General features: G+C 36.3%; 1 protein-coding gene across 1 annotated transcript in view; it reads right to left on the reverse strand.

The window, feature by feature from the left end:
- Nucleotides 1-20,576, reverse strand: part of BEAN1 (brain expressed associated with NEDD4 1) — a 155,768-nt gene that overhangs the window by 101,144 nt on the left and 34,048 nt on the right. The window contains exon 3 of the mRNA XM_053715879.1: nucleotides 6,983-7,115. Coding sequence (XP_053571854.1) covers nucleotides 6,983-7,115 — 133 coding nt within the window. The remainder of the gene's footprint in view (nucleotides 1-6,982; nucleotides 7,116-20,576) is intronic.

Genomic DNA, 20,576 nt, shown 5'->3' on the forward strand with positions numbered 1-20,576 from the left:
TTATTAACCCCTAATCTGCCCCCCTCAACGTCGCCGACACCTGCCTACACTTATTAACCCTAATCTGCCGAGCGGACCTGAGCGCTACTATAATAAATGTATTAACCCCTAATCCGCCTCACTAACCCTATCATAAATAGTATTAACCCTAATCTGCCCTCCCTAACATCGCTGACACCTAACTTCAATTATTAACCCCTAATCTGCCGACCGGAGCTCACCGCTATTCTAATAAATGTATTAACCCCTAAAGCTAAGTCTAACCCTAACACTAACACCCCCCTAAGTTAAATATAATTTAAATCTAACGAAATAAATTAACTCTTATTAAATAAATTATTCCTATTTAAAGCTAAATACTTACCTGTAAAATAAATCCTAATATAGCTACAATATAAATTATAATTATATTATAGCTATTTTAGGATTAATATTTATTTTACAGGCAACTTTGTAATTATTTTAACCAGGTACAATAGCTATTAAATAGTTAAGAACTATTTAATAGTTACCTAGTTAAAATAATAACAAATTTACCTGTAAAATAAATCCTAACCTAAGTTATAATTAAACCTAACACTACCCTATCAATAAAATAATTAAATAAACTACCTACAATTACCTACAATTAACCTAACACTACACTATCAATAAATTAATTAAACACAATTCCTACAAATAAATACAATTAAATAAACTAGCTAAAGTACAAAAAATAAAAAAGAACTAAGTTACAGAAAATAAAAAAATATTTACAAACATAAGAAAAATATTACAACAATTTTAAACTAATTACACCTACTCTAAGCCCCCTAATAAAATAACAAAGCCCCCAAAATAAAAAATTCCCTACCCTATTCTAAATTAAAAAAGTTACAAGCTCTTTTACCTTACCAGCCCTGAACAGGGCCCTTTGCGGGGCATGCCCCAAGAATTTCAGCTCTTTTGCCTGTAAAAAAAAACATACAATACCCCCCCCCCAACATTACAACCCACCACCCACATACCCCTAATCTAACCCAAACCCCCTTAAAGAAACCTAACACTAAGCCCCTGAAGATCTTCCTACCTTGTCTTCACCATACCAGGTTCACCGATCCGTCCTGGCTCCAACATCTTCATCCAACCCAAGCGGGGGTTGGCGATCCATAATCCGGTCCAGAAGAGGCTCCAAAGTCTTCCTCCTATCCGGCAAGAAGAGGACATCCGGACCGGCAAACATCTTCTCCAAGCGGCATCTTCGATCTTCTTCCATCCGGAGCGAAGCGGCAGGATCCTGAAGACATCCAGCGCGGAACATCCATCCGGACCGACGACTGAACGACGAATGACTGTTCCTTTAAGGGACGTCATCCAAGATGGCGTCCCTCGAATTCCGATTGGCTGATAGGATTCTATCAGCCAATCGGAATTAAGGTAGGAAATTTCTGATTGGCTGATGGAATCAGCCAATCAGAATCAAGTTCAATCCGATTGGCTGATCCAATCAGCCAATCAGATTGAGCTCGCATTCTATTGGCTGTTCCGATCAGCCAATAGAATGCGAGCTCAATCTGATTGGCTGATTGGATCGGCCAATCGGATTGAACTAGATTCTGATTGGCTGATTCCATCAGCCAATCAGAAAATTCCTACCTTAATTCCGATTGGCTGATAGAATCCTATCAGCCAATCGGAATTCGAGGGACGCCATCTTGGATGACGTCCCTTAAAGGAACAGTCATTCGTCGTTCAGTCGTCGGTCCGGATGGATGTTCCGCGCTGGATGTCTTCAGGATCCTGCCGCTTCGCTCCGGATGGAAGAAGATCGAAGATGCCGCTTGGAGAAGATGTTTGCCGGTCCGGATGTTCTCTTCTTGCCGGATAGGAGGAAGACTTTGGAGCCTCTTCTGGACCGGATTATGGATCGCCAACCCCCGCTTGGGTTGGATGAAGATGTTGGAGCCAGGACGGATCGGTGAACCTGGTATGGTGAAGACAAGGTAGGAAGATCTTCAGGGGCTTAGTGTTAGGTTTCTTTAAGGGGGTTTGGGTTAGATTAGGGGTATGTGGGTGGTGGGTTGTAATGTTGGGGGGGGGTATTGTATGTTTTTTTTTACAGGCAAAAGAGCTGAAATTCTTGGGGCATGCCCCGCAAAGGGCCCTGTTCAGGGCTGGTAAGGTAAAAGAGCTTGTAACTTTTTTAATTTAGAATCGGGTAGGGAATTTTTTATTTTGGGGGGCTTTGTTATTTTATTAGGGGGCTTAGAGTAGGTGTAATTAGTTTAAAATTGTTGTAATATTTTTCTTATGTTTGTAAATATTTTTTTATTTTCTGTAACTTAGTTCTTTTTTATTTTTTGTACTTTAGCTAGTTTATTTAATTGTATTTATTTGTAGGAATTGTGTTTAATTAATTTATTGATAGTGTAGTGTTAGGTTAATTGTAGGTAATTGTAGGTAGTTTATTTAATTATTTTATTGATAGGGTAGTGTTAGGTTTAATTATAACTTAGGTTAGGATTTATTTTACAGGTAAATTTGTTATTATTTTAACTAGGTAACTATTAAATAGTTCTTAACTATTTAATAGCTATTGTACCTGGTTAAAATAATTACAAAGTTGCCTGTAAAATAAATATTAATCCTAAAATAGCTATAATATAATTATAATTTATATTGTAGCTATATTAGGGTTTATTTTACAGGTAAGTATTTAGCTTTAAATAGAAATAAGTTATTTAATAAGAGTTAATTTATTTCGTTAGATAAATATTATATTTAACTTAGGGGGGTGTTAGTGTTAGGGTTAGACTTAGCTTTAGGGGTTAATCCATTTATTAGAATAGCGGTGAGCTCCGATCGGAAGATTAGGGGTTAATAATTGAAGTTAGGTGTCGGCGATGTTAGGGAGGGCAGATTAGGGGTTAATACTATTTATGATAGGGTTAGTGAGGCGGATTAGGGGTTAATAACTTTATTATAGTAGCGCTCAGGTCCGCTCGGCAGATTAGGGGTTAATAAGTGTAGGCAGGTGTCGGCGACGTTGTGGGGGGCAGATTAGGGGTTAATAAATATAATATAGGGGTCGGCGATGTTAGGGGCAGCAGATTAGGGGTACATAGGGAGAACGTAGGTTGCGGCGGTTTACGGAGCGGCAGATTATGGGGTTTAAAAAAATATGCAGGGGTCAGCGATAGCGGGGGCGGCAGATTAGGGGTTAATAAGTGTAAGGTTAGGGGTGTTTAGACTCTGGGTACATGTTAGAGTGTTAGGTGCAGACGTAGGAAGTGTTTCCCCATAGGAAACAATGGGGCTGCGTTAGGAGCTGAACGCTGCTTTTTTGCAGGTGTTAGGTTTTTTTTCAGCTCAAACAGCCCCATTGTTTCCTATGGGGGAATCGTGCACGAACACGTTTTTGAGGCCGGCCGCGTCCGTAAGCAACTCTGGTATCGAGAGTTGCATTTGCGGTAAAAATGCTCTACGCTCCTTTTTTGGAGCCTAAAGCAGCATTTGTTTGAACTCTCGATACCAGAGTTAATTTTATGGTGCGGCCAGAAAAAAGCCCGCGGAGCGTTAACAGCCCTTTTACCGCCGAACTCCAAATCTAGGCCAGTGATTGCAAACATAATGGGAATCCTGGATGTTATACTATTACTCCCGTTGAACACATACCTCCGTCTTACCTATATAATAGGTTTATGAGACTTCGACAGAGGGAGACATATTGGATACACAAATTGAAGACCCTCTCCCCTTTGGGTCTCAACATGAATATTGATTTGGCAGCTTTCTAGAAATAGAAATATCTATATGGTCTATCAATACATTTTATCACTATTTTCTGTAGTCCCCTTTCCATCCACCCCCTCCCCCTACCACCACTCCTTTATTGCATATACCACACATATATTACATGTATTTTATGATAAGATCTATAAATATCATGATTAACATTGTATATTTAATATATATTTTTGGGAGATTAATCTGATATATATATATACATATATATTGTATATATATCTATTGATTATTGATATTGTATTTATTTTTAGTAATATGTTAATCTATTTACATTCAACATGTTATGTATTGTCATACTGTATTTGTACTTATATATGATCTTGAGTCTACCTATTTTATATTTCATTTTAATTTATTTTTTATGGTCCACTATTACAGGTCTTAATGAAATGTATTTTTAGACTGATATTTACATTAGTAAGCTTATCATGTTGTATGGATTTGTTTAACATCTGTTAAATTTATTATGTATTATTTGTGTGTCAAGCATGTATCATGCCCATTTTTGTATGAACATAGTTACATGATCAGCTGTAATATGTTTACATTGTCTGGGGTCGTGATTGGTCTAAATACTAGCTTTGTATGGGTGTAATCTGTGCCTGGTATCCGGCTGCTTAATATAATATGGTTTACATAGATAAATATGCCAATGTACAATCCATCTAATATCGGAAATATTAAGTGTCCATATATCCAAATTTGTTGGTGTACTATATATTATTTTACAAGTGATTATGTTATTGGGTCTAATGGGAAATCTTTCATACGTCACACAATATTGTGTGATTGGTCTCCATGCCAACTTCCGGATCCAATGGGATGCTGTTTAGTGGTGGGCGAGTCATAATCTGAATGCGGATTGGCCGTTACCATTATTATACCACTATTGCGTTTTCATTGATACATGGATACCGTCTGGTAAACCAATGACGTGTGACGTAGTGTGGGTGTGTATTGATAGGCATTCGTGATTGGTTAGTTAGCGGTATATGTGGAGCAAGGTCTATCGAGAACACTGATGAAACAGCGGTTGCGCTGAGAAACGCGTTGCTGTGTTCTCTCGGCACTTTTATTATTGTTTTTAATAAACCAAAACTTTCATTTCATATATACCTTGCTCTTGATTGATTGAACTTGGAACCCTCTGGGCTTACCCAGTTTCGGTAGCTGGCCGAATTGTTCCTGGGCTCTGGCTAGTTCCTTGGAAACTTGTGGGAGAACGTGTTCCTTCTTCACTCTGCTTCTACGAGTCAGCTGAGCGGCTCCGAAGTCTCAGTCTGCTAATTATTGCACTGGCTGTGCATCTGGGTTTGTGAGTACATTTGAGCTTCGTTACCTGTTTTTTCTCAGTGTCCCTATGGTATTACACTAAGCGCCTCTACTTCTCATCCTTCTCATAGGATTTGTTGATTCCTATATATATCTGCATATATCTATACCAATATATAATCATTCATATATATATATATATATATATATATATATATATATAGTAGTAAAGAATGGGGATGCACTCGCCAGGATTTCCAAAGTTACCTTTTAATGTAACGTATCGGGTGTTACCCCCTTCGTCAGACAATACAAATGCATTGTTATTTTGTATTGTCTGACGAAGGGGATAACACCCCCCGATACGTTACATTAAAAGGTAACTTTGGAAATCCTGGCGAGTGCATCCCCATTCTTTACTACTATCAGTACTATGGAAGCACCCTGGGTGGATGAAATGTTAACCGTGAGTGCTGGCCTGCCTGCTGTCTATATATATATATATATATATATATACATATATATATGTATATATATAAAAAGATAGATATAGATTTTACCAAAAGAATATATATATATATATATATATATATATATATATATATATATATATAAATATATATAAAATAAGTATTTAAGAATAAATACTTAAATAAAACATATTCTGCTACGTGAAGAACATTTTAATGTAAAGTATTAATATTTCATGTTGAGTAAGCGCACTTGAGTAAACACGATTGGGTTTGCGTGCGAGTAAGGGTATTTTCATACCTTATTGAAGTTTATGGGTAATATGTTAACGCGTATTCGAAGTTCGCTTTTTGCGCTCGTCGTGTTGGTGCAAAAACTTTTAACTTCTAATACTCACACTTCCTGACATTTGCAAAAATCTTACTTCTAGCAAATTTAACGTCTGAGTGGGAGCGATAAATAGTGATTCACTCATAAATTAGCCCTATATAAGCATGATCCATGAAGACTACCGTTTTACTTGTATCTAGCAAGAAATGTGTCATGTGTTTAGAGTCTAATAAATACAAAACAGCTGTTCATAGGTGATTTGTCTTGCTGTACCTTTCAGTCCCTGCTTTGTTTAAAGTGATGGTAAATCCTAGCATTTTTGAAACACTAGGCTTTACCAGTGCTACAAATAAAGGGGACTTCCAGTCATGAAGTATAAAATAATTCATTCTGAAAGTTCCTTTATTTGCCTGCAGTGTATGCCTTGCTGTGCGCCTAAAGTCTCCCAGGGCAGAATGTAATTTTATCACTAAGGTGACGTTTCCACCTCTTAGCCAATAGCCGTGCTGGCCAGTTGGCATTATACTGGATGGTTAGCATGCTATTGGCTATCACCTCATTAATAAAATAACGTTCTGCCGTGGGCAAATTGAGCCACTCATTGCGGCACACACTGCAGGCAAAAAAAGAAACTTTCAGCATGAAGTTTTTTTATACTTGATGACTGAAAGTCCCCTTTATTTGTAGCACTGGTAAATCCTAGCGTTTCAAAAACGCTAGGATTTACCATCACTTAAAACATTGCCCTGCACAAGGGAATCTGTGTTTTAAAACAGATTCTGCAGCTTATTTACAAATCTTTCCAGAATTTGCTGCTCCAGTGGGAATCACTGGTAGTTCAGCTTTTCTGTAATAAAAAAAAGAGGCGGCCTATACAATGATCTGTTGTGTGTTACTATACTCACAGGTGAGGGAGTCTTCCTCATCTTTCTACTCACTATAATTTATTTTGTTACAGCTTGGATTGTAGAATTTGAAGAGTAACTGGTATGTAGGTGGCTTCAAGTGTTTTCCTCTTTCTTTGGAACAGTAACATCAAATCAGAATAGTTTGAATTAGATCATTAGTTTTTCCAGAGCAATGTAGCAATACGCACTTTATCATTTCAAAGAAGTAAACTTACTTGCACATGTTACTTTCATGGACATGTAATGAAGCCAGAAGTCCTGTAAGGGACAGTTGACTGAGTGTCTGAGGTTTTGTCTCTGAGGTGCCTTCCTTTCTTTCAGTTGGATGTCCTCTGCTTTTAGAAAGATCTATAATACAGAACATGGGAAGAAATATGTTCATTGTCAGATTTTCAGCATTTTTCTGCAATAACACACACACACATAAAACATCCAATGATTGAAGGATTGGATAGGCTTTATTTGATATAAAAACAACCTATAAATCACATGTATACTACTAACAAGCCAGAGTTCTGTCAGGAAGACTCTCAGTGCCTTTAGCCCAAAGATTTTCATATATTTACTTAAAATCATCCGCTTGGTTTCACAGCTTGATATCATCTTTAATATACAGAAAAAATTACTACAGCTACCAAGTCTAGCAGGACATTACTCTCGCCTTTACCAAGGTCCTAATGTCTTGACGAAAACCCACCGGCAATTTAACTTCTAAGAATCTCCATGAAACTTTCATTAACTCCCCATATCAAATCGGTATAAAGTTTTAATCTCAATGTATGATGGACATTAAAATCAAAACTTAATCTGTTAGCTTAGGACAGCAACTTAACTTGTCATTAATGTAAAGAGTAAAGATTTGATTCCCACAACAAAAGCAAATGTTCCCTTTTACTGATTTATATCAAATGCTGTTTGTCCCAGTATACAAGATGTAATCCGTAAATGACCTAGTTAAGAATAAGTTTGAAAAACGCTATGTCAATGTGTCATTAAAATAACTAAGTATATGTATGGACTTTTAAGGCACAATGTTCTTAGATTTTTTTTCTCCACTTTAGGGCTAGATTACAAGTGGAGCACTAATTTATCGCACACCCACAAACGGGCGATAAATAACCAGCCATTACAAGTAGCTGCTTATTGCTACCGCAAGCTTGCGGTAGCAATTAGCGCCTATTAAAATTAACCAGACATACGATCTCTGGTTAATTTTATTAATATGCCCCCAAAATACAGTGTAGTGTAATTTAATAAAAAAATAAAAACTGGTATCATTTTTATTTTTTAATAAAATAACTGCACTCGGCAGTATTTAGGGGGCAAAGTATTTTTGCGGGAGTGGGATTTTAGAAAAAACTTCACTGAAAAGTGCCTTTACATTGTAGTCTATGGGAACTGTCTGTTCCCTGTAAATATATTATATGCATATGCTTATATGAACTTATTGCAATAACACAAATCAGCATGTAAATGTATTAAAACATAATGGTTACACTAAGCATTGATTAAACTATAAATGCATTACTTATCTTTTTTATCGGGTTATTAATAAGGCATTAATAGCAGCGTACAGTGGCATACAGGCAGGTCATCACGATAGCTCAGAGAATCATAATTCAGTAGAATACAGGCAGCTAATCTCACAGATGCTGTATCAAACTTCTCTCCAAGATGGTTCCTATCAAACTCCCCAGCCCCAGTTTAATAATTAAAGGGACACTCAATAAAATTAAACTTTCATTATTCAGATAGAGCATGCAATTTTAAACAACTTTCCAATTTACTTCCATTAACAAAATGTGCACAGTCTTTTTATATTTTAACTTTTTGAGTCACCAGCTCCTACTGAGCATGTGCAAGAATAAGTGTGTATGCATTTGTGAATGGCTGATTGCTGTCATATGGTAGGTGTATGCATTTGTGATTGGCTGATGGCTGTCACATGATACAGGGGGAGTGGAAAAAGACATCACTTTTAAAATTGTCAGAAATAAAAATCTACTACTCATTTGAAGTTCAGACTAAGTGTTATTGCATTGTCTTGTTATATTGCATTTGCTGCTTATGCAAATCTACTGTGTTGACTGTTCCTTTAAACTTACAGGTTTTGCAGGCGTGTCTAGAATTATGTCAATCATATTATTTAATTTAACAGGCATTTTAATTAGCTAAAAATGTTTGTCATGACAAATGAATATTCTCACACTAGCCTAGCACTATCTGTCTTGTGGAATGTTACATCCCACTCTTGCTAGATAAGTTCTGCTATGAGAACAGAAAAGCAGAATGAAATACAAGTGTAGCTTATTTCTGTGTTCTAAAAGCAAAGTTGTAATACAAACTGCTAATATATTAACTGTTTGATTAATTATTTGTGCATGAAATCATGAAAACACTCACAACACATGGAAGGGTCACACACTCCCAAGGCAGAGAGTGATCATTGACTTGTAATGAAATTATAAATATATATATATTTTGAGAACATAGGTGTAGGAAGGCATCATGCTATATAGAGCAACCCCTCAAAAAAAATTATATGCCCCCCAATCTGCTGTCCTAGGCATAGACCAAGTTGGCCTAGCTAGGTCAAAATACAACCCTGTATGTATCCCTTTTATAGATAGCAATGTCTGGCTCTATTGTGTTCAGTTTATGATAGATTATGAGATGGGAACACTTCTAAATGTCCATATTAGGGGCTACATCACCTTGATTTGTATTGAGAATCTTCATAAAGGCTGAAGATCTATAAGAAACATCAACAACATTCAATCAAATTAAAGAACCCGCTTTTTTAAAAAAAAGAGACAAATGTAGAGGTAAGGAAATACGTCACAGTTGGTAAAGAGGCATTTAGTGATATAGTTTTTATTAAGTAAATTTGAGGTCTTATTTGGGTGGTAGTCTCACATGGGGTGGATGATACCTGCAGTTAATACCTTTGATTTGACATTTGACATTTATGAGGTTGAAACTAGACCTGGGTGAATGTTTCATAACGTTAGAAAAATGAAACGATTTTTAACACATTCGCTCGTTCGTTTCGAATTTTGAATGTTTGTAGTGTACAACATTCTAACATTTGTTTAATGTAATAGTATTTCTTATGCTTTCTTTAAATGTAATATTCGATTCAAATGATTCTAATAATTTTATTCGAATTATGCAATATTCTAAATCGAAAAATGTGAATCAATATATTTGTAATAGTATTTCTAATGCTCTCTTTTATGTAATATTCTAATTAAGCAATATTCACAATAGAAACATTCAAATTGATATATTTGTATATATTATGTATAAATTTACTAAATTCCCTACCACATAAACTATTGAAATTCTGAATAGTAATTGTTAAATTAAATGTTACATTCGAAATTACGAATGTGGCTATTCAATGTAATTATGAACATTCAAAAATGAAAGTAACATTCAAATACAGAATTTAAATGGATTTTCATTCTTATCAACATTAGATTTTTCAACCACTGAGCCTATTTAGATACATTTTTCAACAAAGGATATCAAGAGAATGAAGCAAATTAGATTGGATTTTTTTAAATCTATAAATATAAATAACCCTAAAACCCCTACTGGAAGACTTTTTCACTTATTTATTATACATTCAGGCCTAGATTACAGGTGGAGCACTATTGATATTTATGTAAATGCACAGTTTTTGCTCTCCACATCTAATCTACACCCCAGTAAATAATCAGCAAATAATAAAATTAATATGGCATTAAAGTATTTAGAGAGCCTTAAAAATACTAAACACTTCAACATAAATTGAGATACAAAGGATATAGGGCTGATTTTGTTTTACTATTTATATCTATTTGAGGTCCAGTCTAGATAACAAATAGATGCAGCAAATTCTCTATGCAACTAGCGTTCAGTAATTTGTGCCAAGGAAATAAAATTGATTTAAAACTTTAGATCACTTCTGTCAGTTGTGAAATTTCTGGAGTCAGTAAATTAACTACACCAATAGCCATTCTATTTATAAACTCATATCTACCTGTCATATCTAGTGAATACCTCAACCTGTCATGGAAAAAAATGTATTTGCCTTTTTGTTTTCAGATATGACTGAATCAATTTGCTTCAAATTGGTAGTGCTTGAATGGGCAGTTTGTCATGGGATTTTTAGTTTGATAGTGCTTCATTATTTAAATGAAAAAGAAAAAACACTGAATGGTGAATTTTCATTTAAATGGTTGCATAGTTTTTTCATTCTGGAAAAACAGATTTAGCAGAAAGGCTCACGTTTTTCTGCATTATTTTTTTGTTTTGAAACCCACATTTGAATGCTAATACATATATGCACATTAGCATGTAATAAAGGTAACACATATTCTTTTTCAAGATAAAAACAGGTTGGTGTGTCACCTACAACTGTTAAGATAGTAAGTCAGGAAAAATAGACAATGGAAATTAAAAATGAAAACAGAAAATTTAATGAAAGATACATGAAAGGAGGACAATTAGATGACACAATTAACTACAATATATATATCTACTGTATATACATATACACACACCAATTATATGCATACACACCTATGTAAATTTGCAGGGCTGGAATTGCCAGCCCACTCAATGTTAAACACATGATAATCCTTCTTTTTCTTCATTGTTTTACTAGTCTAGGAATAAAGTTATTGCATTTAAAAAAAGAGCAAGTAATATGGTGCTTTGTTATTTACATACAATCTTTATAATATAGTAACATATAAATATCTTTCTTTTTGTGACATAATTTATTCATTGCTCAGTACTTGTATTAATCATCAAAAGAGAGAGAAAAAAAAGACAAATTCAATGTTTCCCTTACCAGTGTTGTTTTTTAGTCGCAGATTTTCGATAGACGAGCTTTCATTTTCCATAGGAATCAATGACAGAGTATCAAAAGGAGAAAATAGGTTTTCCTGTATAAATATCCAGGAGAAAACACGAAGAACAAAGCGGAAGACAATTATTACGTGACGACAATGACTTTGGCACGGATTATTCTTGCTTTATTTGAGTCATTTATTTTCTACATACAGAAGCAGTGGAAGAGCAGACACTAGTCGACTGTGGGGACTGTATGTGCCAGGAATGATAAAATAGGAGGAGGGGGAGGAGGGCTGTGTTGTTAGGGAACAGTTTATTCTGTTCAAAGCTGCATCAGAAATCAAAAGGAAGAGGTTACATCTAAGAAGAGATTCCCAATTATGGGGTTGATCTTAATCCTTTAGGAAAATGTATTTACAGAAATCACCATATACTTAAAATGGTGTAGAAAATTATTAGATACGTTTGTGATTGAGCCCTATATCAGTTGAACCTGTTCTTTACTTCACCCATTCAAAAGGAAATATAAATACTACATGGAGTGGGAGGCTCTAATGTTAATGTATTATATAATATTTACTATTACTTATGGTTGTGTTATAGAAGGAAGAAATAGGTAATTAAATAATAGACTTTACTAAACATTCCAAAGCATTTAATTTATGTTATAGTCTTAGATTTGTCACTTTCTATGGTAGAATGGAAGCACAAGCTTACAGAATAGGCATTTATCCTGAGAAAACCATTGGGGCCAATCATGATCCTTTAAAAAAAATTATCTAATGATTTATTTTTAATAACACCTCCATAGACTTTAATTGTTGTTTTCTGTTAAAAAATAATTAGATACATTTGTATAAGGATGGTGACCGACCCCATTATAACATTACAAATATGAGTTGTTCAGGGCCAGTATATATACAGAAGCATCATTTTAAAATAAGAAAAATGACAAATAATGTACAGAATGGGAAAAATATATAAATAATAAAATGCATTTTTTTTTAATTAACTTTTGTACTATAAAACTAATGCACATGTAAAGTTCAAAACTTTAGTAATAATAAAACAATGCTTTTCATATTTAACCATTGAGTCATTGTTTTCCTTCCAGATGAATAATTTTCTATAAAGAAGTATACTAACAGTCCCATAGTCTTCTCATTACAATGTAAACATAACATTGTTATAAGGAGGGAACTAAGACCCCGGTCATGAGAGAGAAGAAAAAAAAAAGGAAAAAACCTCTCTCAACAATGGTGACACTCTCCCTCCTGTCTTCGAGGCCGGCTGGCACCCCAACATTTGCTATGTAGTGTTCCTCTGTCTAGCTTAAGAGTACATAATCCATGGCTCACATAAATCTAGAAGTGGGTCTTTAGAGGATAATAAATCAGCTGCAGAACTAGCCTTTTGGTAGAAATAGTCTGTTTTACATTTAGCCACCAATCAGGGAGCGCTACACAGGTTCTGAACCAAAAATGGGCCGGCTGTTAAGCTAGCATTTCTGCTTATTCAATAAAGATAGCAAGCGAACAAAGAAAATTGATAATAAGAGTAAATTAGAAAGTTGCTTAAAATTGCATGCTCTATCTGAATCATGAAAGAAAAAAAATTGGGTTTAGTGTCCCTTTAAGTAAAAACCAGGGGGTTCTGTTTAATAATAAAATGTTTTAATGTGTTTAAAGGGACATGAAACCTAAAATGTTTCTTTCATTCATCGGATAAACCATACAATTTGAAATGACTCTTCAATTTACTTCTATTATCAAATTGGCTTTATTCTCTTGGTATCCTTTGTTGAAAGAGCAGCAATGCACTACTGGGAGCTAGCTGATCAGATTGGGTAAGTCACTGACAAGGGGCATATAAGTGCAGACACCAATCAGCAGCCAGCTCCCAGTTTTGTATTACTGCTCCTTCAACAAAGGATACAAAGGCCTAGATTTGGAGTTTGGCGGTAGCCGTGAAAACCAGCGTTAGAGGCTCCTAACGCTGGTTTTAGGCTACCGCCGGTATTTGGAGTCAGTCAGGAAAGGGTCTAACGCTCACTTTTCAGCCGCGACTTTTCCATACCGCAGATCCCCTTACGTCAATTGCGTATCCTATCTTTTCAATGGGATCTTTCTAACTCCGGTATTTAGAGTCGTGTCTGAAGTGAGCGTTAGAAATCTAACGACAAAACTCCAGCCGCAGAAAAAAGTCAGTAGTTAAGAGCTTTCTGGGCTAACGCCGGTTTATAAAGCTCTTAACTACTGTGCTCTAAAGTACACGAACACCCATAAACTACCTATGTACCCCTAAACCGAGGTCCCCCCCACATCGCCGCCACTCGATTAATTTTTTTAACCCCTAATCTGCCGACCGCCACCTACGTTATACTTATGTACCCCTAATCTGCTGCCCCTAACACCGCCGACCCCTATATTATATTTATTAACCCCTAACCTGCCCCCCACAACGTCGCCGCCAGCTACCTACAATAATTAAACCCTAATCTGCCGACCGCCACCTACGTTATACTTATGTACCCCTAATCTGCTGCCCCTAACACCGCCGACCCCTGTATTATATTTATTAACCCCTAATCTGCCCCCTCAACGTCGCCTCCACCTGCCTACACTTATTAACCCCTAATCTGCCGAGCGGACCGCACCGCTACTATAATAAAGTTATTAACCCCTAATCCGCCTCACTAACCCTATAATAAATAGTATTAACCCCTAATCTGCCCTCCTTAACATCGCCGACAACTAACTTCAAACATTAACCCCTAATCTGCCGACGGAAGCTCACCGCTATTCTAATAAATGTATTAACCCCTAAAGCTAAGTCTAACCCTAACACTAACACTCCCCTAAGTTAAATATAATTTAAATCTAACGAAATTAATTAACACTTATTAAATAAATTATTCCTATTTAAAGCTAAATACTTACCTGTAAAATAAATCCTAATATAGCTACAATATAAATTATAATTATATTATAGCTATTTTAGGATTTATATTTATTTTACAGGTAACTTTGTATTTATTTTAACCAGGTACAATAGCTATTAAATAGTTAAGAACTATTTAATAGCTAAAATAGTTAAAATAATTACAAAATTACCTGTAAAATAAATCCTAACCTAAGTTACAATTAAACCTAACACTACACTATCAATAAATTAATTAAATAAAATACCTACAATTACCTACAATTAAACCTAACACTACACTATCAATACATTAATTAAATACAATATCTACAAATAAATACAATGAAATAAACTAACTAAAGTACAAAAAATAAAAAAGAACTAAGTTACAAAAAATAAAAAAATATTTACAAACATCAGAAAAATATTACAACAATTTTAAACTAATTACACCTACTCTAAGCCCCCTAATAAAATAACAAAGCCCCCCAAAATAAAAAAAATGCCCTACCCTATTCTAAATTACTAAAGTTCAAAGATCTTTTACCTTACCAGCCCTGAACAGGGCCCTTTGCGGGCATGCCCCAAAGAATTCAGCTCTTTTGCCTTTAAAAAAAAACATACAATACCCCCCCCCAACATTACAACCCACCACCTACATACCCCTAATCTAACCCAAACCCCCCTTAAATAAACCTAACACTAAGCCCCTGAAGATCTTCCTACCTTATCTTCACCATACCAGGTTCACCGATCGATCCAGAAGAGCTCCTCCGATGTCCTGATCCAAGCCCAAGCAGGGGGCTGAAGATGTCCATGATCCGGCTGAAGTCATCATCCAAGCGGGAGCTGAAGAGGTCCATGATCCGGCTGAAGTCATCATCCAAGCGGGAGCTGAAGAGGTCCATGATCCGGCTGAAGTCATCATCCAAGCGGGAGCTGAAGAGGTCCATGATCCAGCTGAAGTCTTCTATCAACGGCATCTTCTTTGTTCCGGATCCATCTTGCAGACCTCCGACGCGGAACATCCTGCTGGCCCGACGGACTACCGACGAATGAAGGCTCCTTTAAGGGACGTCATCCAAGATGGCGTCCCTCAAATTCCGATTGGCTGATAGGATTCTATCAGTCAATCGGAATTAAGGTAGGAAAATTCTGATTGGCTGATGGAATCAGCCAATCAGAATCAAGTTCAATCCGATTGGCCGATCCGATCAGCCAATCAGATTGAGCTCGCATTCTATTGGCTGATCGGAACAGCCAATAGAATGTGAGCTCAATCTGATTGGCTGATCGGATCGGCCAATCGGATTGAACTTGATTCTGATTGGCTGATTCCATCAGCCAATCAGAATTTTCCTACCTTTATTCCGATTGGCTGATAGAATCCTATCAGCCAATCGGAATTTGAGGGACGCCATCTTGGATGACGTCCCTTAAAGGAGCCTTCATTCGTTGGTAGTCCGTCGGGCCAGCAGGATGTTCCGCGTCGGAGGTCTGCAAGATGGATCCGGAACAAAGAAGATTGAAGATGCCGTTGATAGAAGACTTCAGCCGGATCATGGACCTCTTCAGCTCCCGCTTGGATGATGACTTCAGCCGGATCATGGACCTCTTCAGCTCCCGCTTGGATTATGACTTCAGCCGGATCATGGACCTCTTCAGCTCCCGCTTGGATGATGACTTCAGCCGGATCATGGACATCTTCAGCCCCATGCTTGGGCTTGGATCAGGACATCGGAGGAGCTCTTCTGGATCGATCGGTGAACCTGGTATGGTGAAGATAAGGTAGGAAGATCTTCAGGGGCTTAGTGTTAGGTTTATTAAGGGGGGTTTGGGTTAGATTAGGGGTATGTGGGTGGTGGGTTGTAATGTTGGGGGGGTATTGTATGTGTTTGTTTACAGGAAAAAGAGCTGAATTTCTTGGGGCATGCCCCGCAAAGGGCCTTGTTCAGGGCTGGTAAGGTAAAAGAGCTTTGAACTTTTGTAATTTAGAATAGGGTAGGGCATTTTTTATTTTGGGGGGCTTTGTTATTTTATTAGGGGGCTTAGAGTAGGTGTAATTAGTTTAAAATTGTTGTAATATTTTTCTTATGTTTGTAAATATTTTTTTATTTTTTGTAACTTATTTCTTTTTTATTTTTTGTACTTTAGTTAGTTTGTTTAATTGTATTTATTTGTAGATATTGTATTTAATTCATTTATTGATAGTGTAGTGTTAGGTGTAATTGTAGATATTTTATTTAATTTATTTATTGATAGTGTAGTGTTAGGTTTAATTGTAACTTAGGTTAGGATTTATTTTACAGGTAAATTTGTAATTATTTTAACTATTTTAGCTATTAAATAGTTCTTAACTATTTAATAGCTATTGTACCTGGTTAAAATAAATACAAAGTTACCTGTAAAATAAATATAAATCCTAAAATAGCTATAATATAATTATAATTTATATTGTAGCTATATTAGGATTTATTTTACAGGTAAGTATTTAGCTTTAAATAGGAATAATTTATTTAATAAGAGTTAATTCATTTCGTTAGATTTAAATTATATTTAACTTAGGGGGGTGTTAGTGTTAGGGTTAGACTTAGCTTTAGAGGTTAATACTATTTATTATAGGGTTAGTGAGGCGGATTAGGGGTTAATAACTTTATTATAATAGCGGTGCGGTCCGCTCGGCAGATTAGGGGTTAATAAGTGTAGGCAGGTGGAGCGACGTTGTGGGGGGCAGATTAGGGGTTAATAAATATAATATAGGGGTCGGCGGTGTTAGGGGCAGCAGATTAGGGGTACATAGGGATAATGTAAGTAGCGGCGGTTTATGGAGCGGCAGATTAGGGGTTAATAATAATATGCAGGGGTCAGCGATAGCGGGGGCGGCAGATTAGGGGTTAATAAGTGTAAGGTTAGGGGTGTTTAGACTCGGGGTACATGTTAGAGTGTTAGGTGCAGACGTAGGAAGTGTTTCCCCATAGACAACAATGGGGCTGCGTTAGGAGCTGAACGCGGCTTTTTTGCAGGTGTTAGGTTTTTTTTCAGCTCAAACAGCCCCATTGTTTTCTATGGGGGAATCGTGCACGAGCAAGTTTTTGAGGCTGGCCGCGTCCGTAAGCAACTCTGGTATCGAGAGTTGAAGTTGCGTTAAATATGCTCTACGCTCCTTTTTTGGAGCCTAACGCAGCCATTCTGTGGACTCTCAATACCAGAGTTATTTAAAAGGTGCGGCCAGAAAAAAGCTAGCGTTAGCTACACGGGTCGTTACCGACAAAACTCTAAATCTAGCCGAAAGAGAATAGAGCAAATTTGATAATTGAAGTACATTGGAAAGTTGTTTAAAATTGCATGTTCTATTTTAATCATTATTTTTTTATTTATGTGTTACTTTACTGTCCCTTTAAGCATTTAGTATGTGCTTTTAGTTTAACAGAACTGGGTGTTTAAAAGAACAATAAACTTGAAATAATTGAAGTCATTTTATTACCCACTGTGACAAAATGGCATGTTGTCATTGATGTTTGGCTGTCTTTGTATACTTCTTTTAATACATACATTAAAGGGACAGTCTAGTCAAAATTAAACTTTCATCATTCAGATAGGGCATGCAATTTTAAACAACTTTCCAATTTACTTTTATCATCAAATTTGCTTTGTCCTCCTGGTATTTTGTGTTGAAAGCTAAACCTAGGTAGGCTCATATGCTAATTTCTAAGTCCTTGAAGGACTCTTCTCTCAGTGCACAGCGCTAATTCGTGTGTGCCAAATAAATAGCATTGTGCTCACTCCCGTGGAGTTATTTATGAGTGAGCACTGACTGGCTAAAATGTAAGTCTGTCAAAAGTACTGAAATAAGAGGCAGTCTGAAGAGGTTTAGATACAAGGTAATCACAGTAAAACATATATTAATATAACCGTGTTGGTTGTGCAAAACTGAGGAATGGATAACAAAATGATTATTTATCTTTTTAAACAATAAAAAGACTGTCCCTTATAGGGGAGCAAGCGTACCATGCAGCCACTCACCATATTTTTTGGTTATATACAATTTGAAGTGCATAGATATTGAGGCTCAAATAGTCTTTAGATATTGAATAGACAGCAACAGAACACTCAGGATCAAGGTGAGAAGAAAGATGCGATCCAGCCAAGAATAGACACAGAACTGAATGAATAAACTTAGTGGGTGTAACTAGGTATTAGGTAGACACCTGCCTGGCACATACATCACCCCCTACAGGGACACATTATACCAAACCATTCAGCCAATAGACTTTGAATAAGGCCAAATAACCCCTCACCTACCTTTAAAAAGGTAATAATTAAAAAGAAGAAATACTCACTGATTCCTGTTGTGTCTGTCTTTAAAGGGATATTAAACACAATGTTTTTCTTTAATGATTCAGATAAAGAATGCAATTTTATGCAACTTTCTAATTTACTCCTATTATCAAAAAAAATTCGTTCTCTTGGTATCTTTATTTGCAAAAGCAGGAATGCCGGCCCATTTTTGGTTAAGCACGCTGGGTATCGCTTGCTGATTGGTGGCTACATTTAGAATGAAGAAAAATGTATAATAGGAGAAATGAGAAAGTTGCCTAAAATTGCCTACTCTATCTGAATCTATCTGAATCTATCTTTAAACTTAACATTAGGAGATGTGGATGCTTTAAACCATTAATTAAAATATTACAAATATTGCACATATTTGTTTGTTCTAAACAATATTTAATATTTACTGAACATTTAACTTTATTTTTATTTTTTAATTAATAGATAAAAAATAGAATGAAGGGTAAAATATAATTAGCAAAATGACACTATTCAGGGTATAGGGGGAGCCTCATGTCACTGATGCATTTGAAAAGTGTGTCATCTCTGGGTTTTTAGTTGAAAAGTGTGTTATCTCATTTTTATTTTTAAAGGACTGTGATGGCTTTGAATATGAAAAGTACACAAGAAAAAAAACAAGAAAGCCAAGGTCTGCACTGCCTTAAAAAAATTGATAATAGATTTATATTAATTCACAATATTTTCTAGGCAAAATTTGGAACTGGGGTGTTTAGGTGAGTTAGAAAGACTTTTGGGCTAAGTCATGGGTGTTCAGTGGGCTGAGTCATGACAGCAAGGTAAAGTCAAAGGTGATTTGAGGAGTAGGATGTGGCATAGGTGGGTTAGACATGTTGAGCACAGGGTCAGGGAGATCCTAAGATGTGGTTAAGCAGTCCTTATTTTCACCTGCAGAAACCTGGACTTTAATATGGGAGAAAGTGCTGGGGGAGGGACTGTGAGGCAGAGCTCCAAAACATTAACAATTCCTCAAGTTGCAGTATAGTTGGGAGCACTGCTTTATCAGCCCACACATTGGACAATATCTTCTTAGGCACTACACATAAGTATACACACCACAGTAGACACTAGAATGGCAAAACAGATCTACTAAATAAAGCACAAGTGAATCATGTGAATTACAATTTCACAGTATAAGGTAGAAGAATTTTACCTTTATTATAAGCAGGAGCCAATTCTGTAGATGTGTGACTGGCAGATGTCAGGAACAAGCCGATATTGTAATCGAGAAGGCAGAAGTCGTCAATGTTCAGGCCAGGACCCCCTACCACAATAACAGACAAGAGCTGGATGTCACAACAGAAGGGGAAGGAAAAAGAATAGTCCAAAGTTCTGTTCCACAAGTCAGCAACCAGTTTATCAGTCCACAGTTTAAAGTACAGGCAAAAGTGAGGCAATGGTCATAAACCAGGATAGTCGCTGAGGTCAAGACCCGAAGGGCAGGCCAGAAACAAAAACGAAAGGACTTTCATAGACAATAACCAAGCACTTGAATGGCATTAGCAAATACCTTTTAACACCTCCCCATAGGTAAGGCGCCAAAACAACTGCAAGGTCACTTCCAATATCAAGGTCCCAAATAGCACTGCCTTTAGCACAGGTAACACAATTGGCACTATTAACGAAAGAAGTCTCCAGTTCCTGCCGGCTAAAATAAGTGCACCCTTCTGAATCCAGCTCTGACATAAGGATGAA

The sequence above is a fragment of the Bombina bombina genome, chromosome 1 (genome assembly GCF_027579735.1).
Source record: "Bombina bombina isolate aBomBom1 chromosome 1, aBomBom1.pri, whole genome shotgun sequence".
NCBI lineage: Eukaryota > Metazoa > Chordata > Amphibia > Anura > Bombinatoridae > Bombina > Bombina bombina.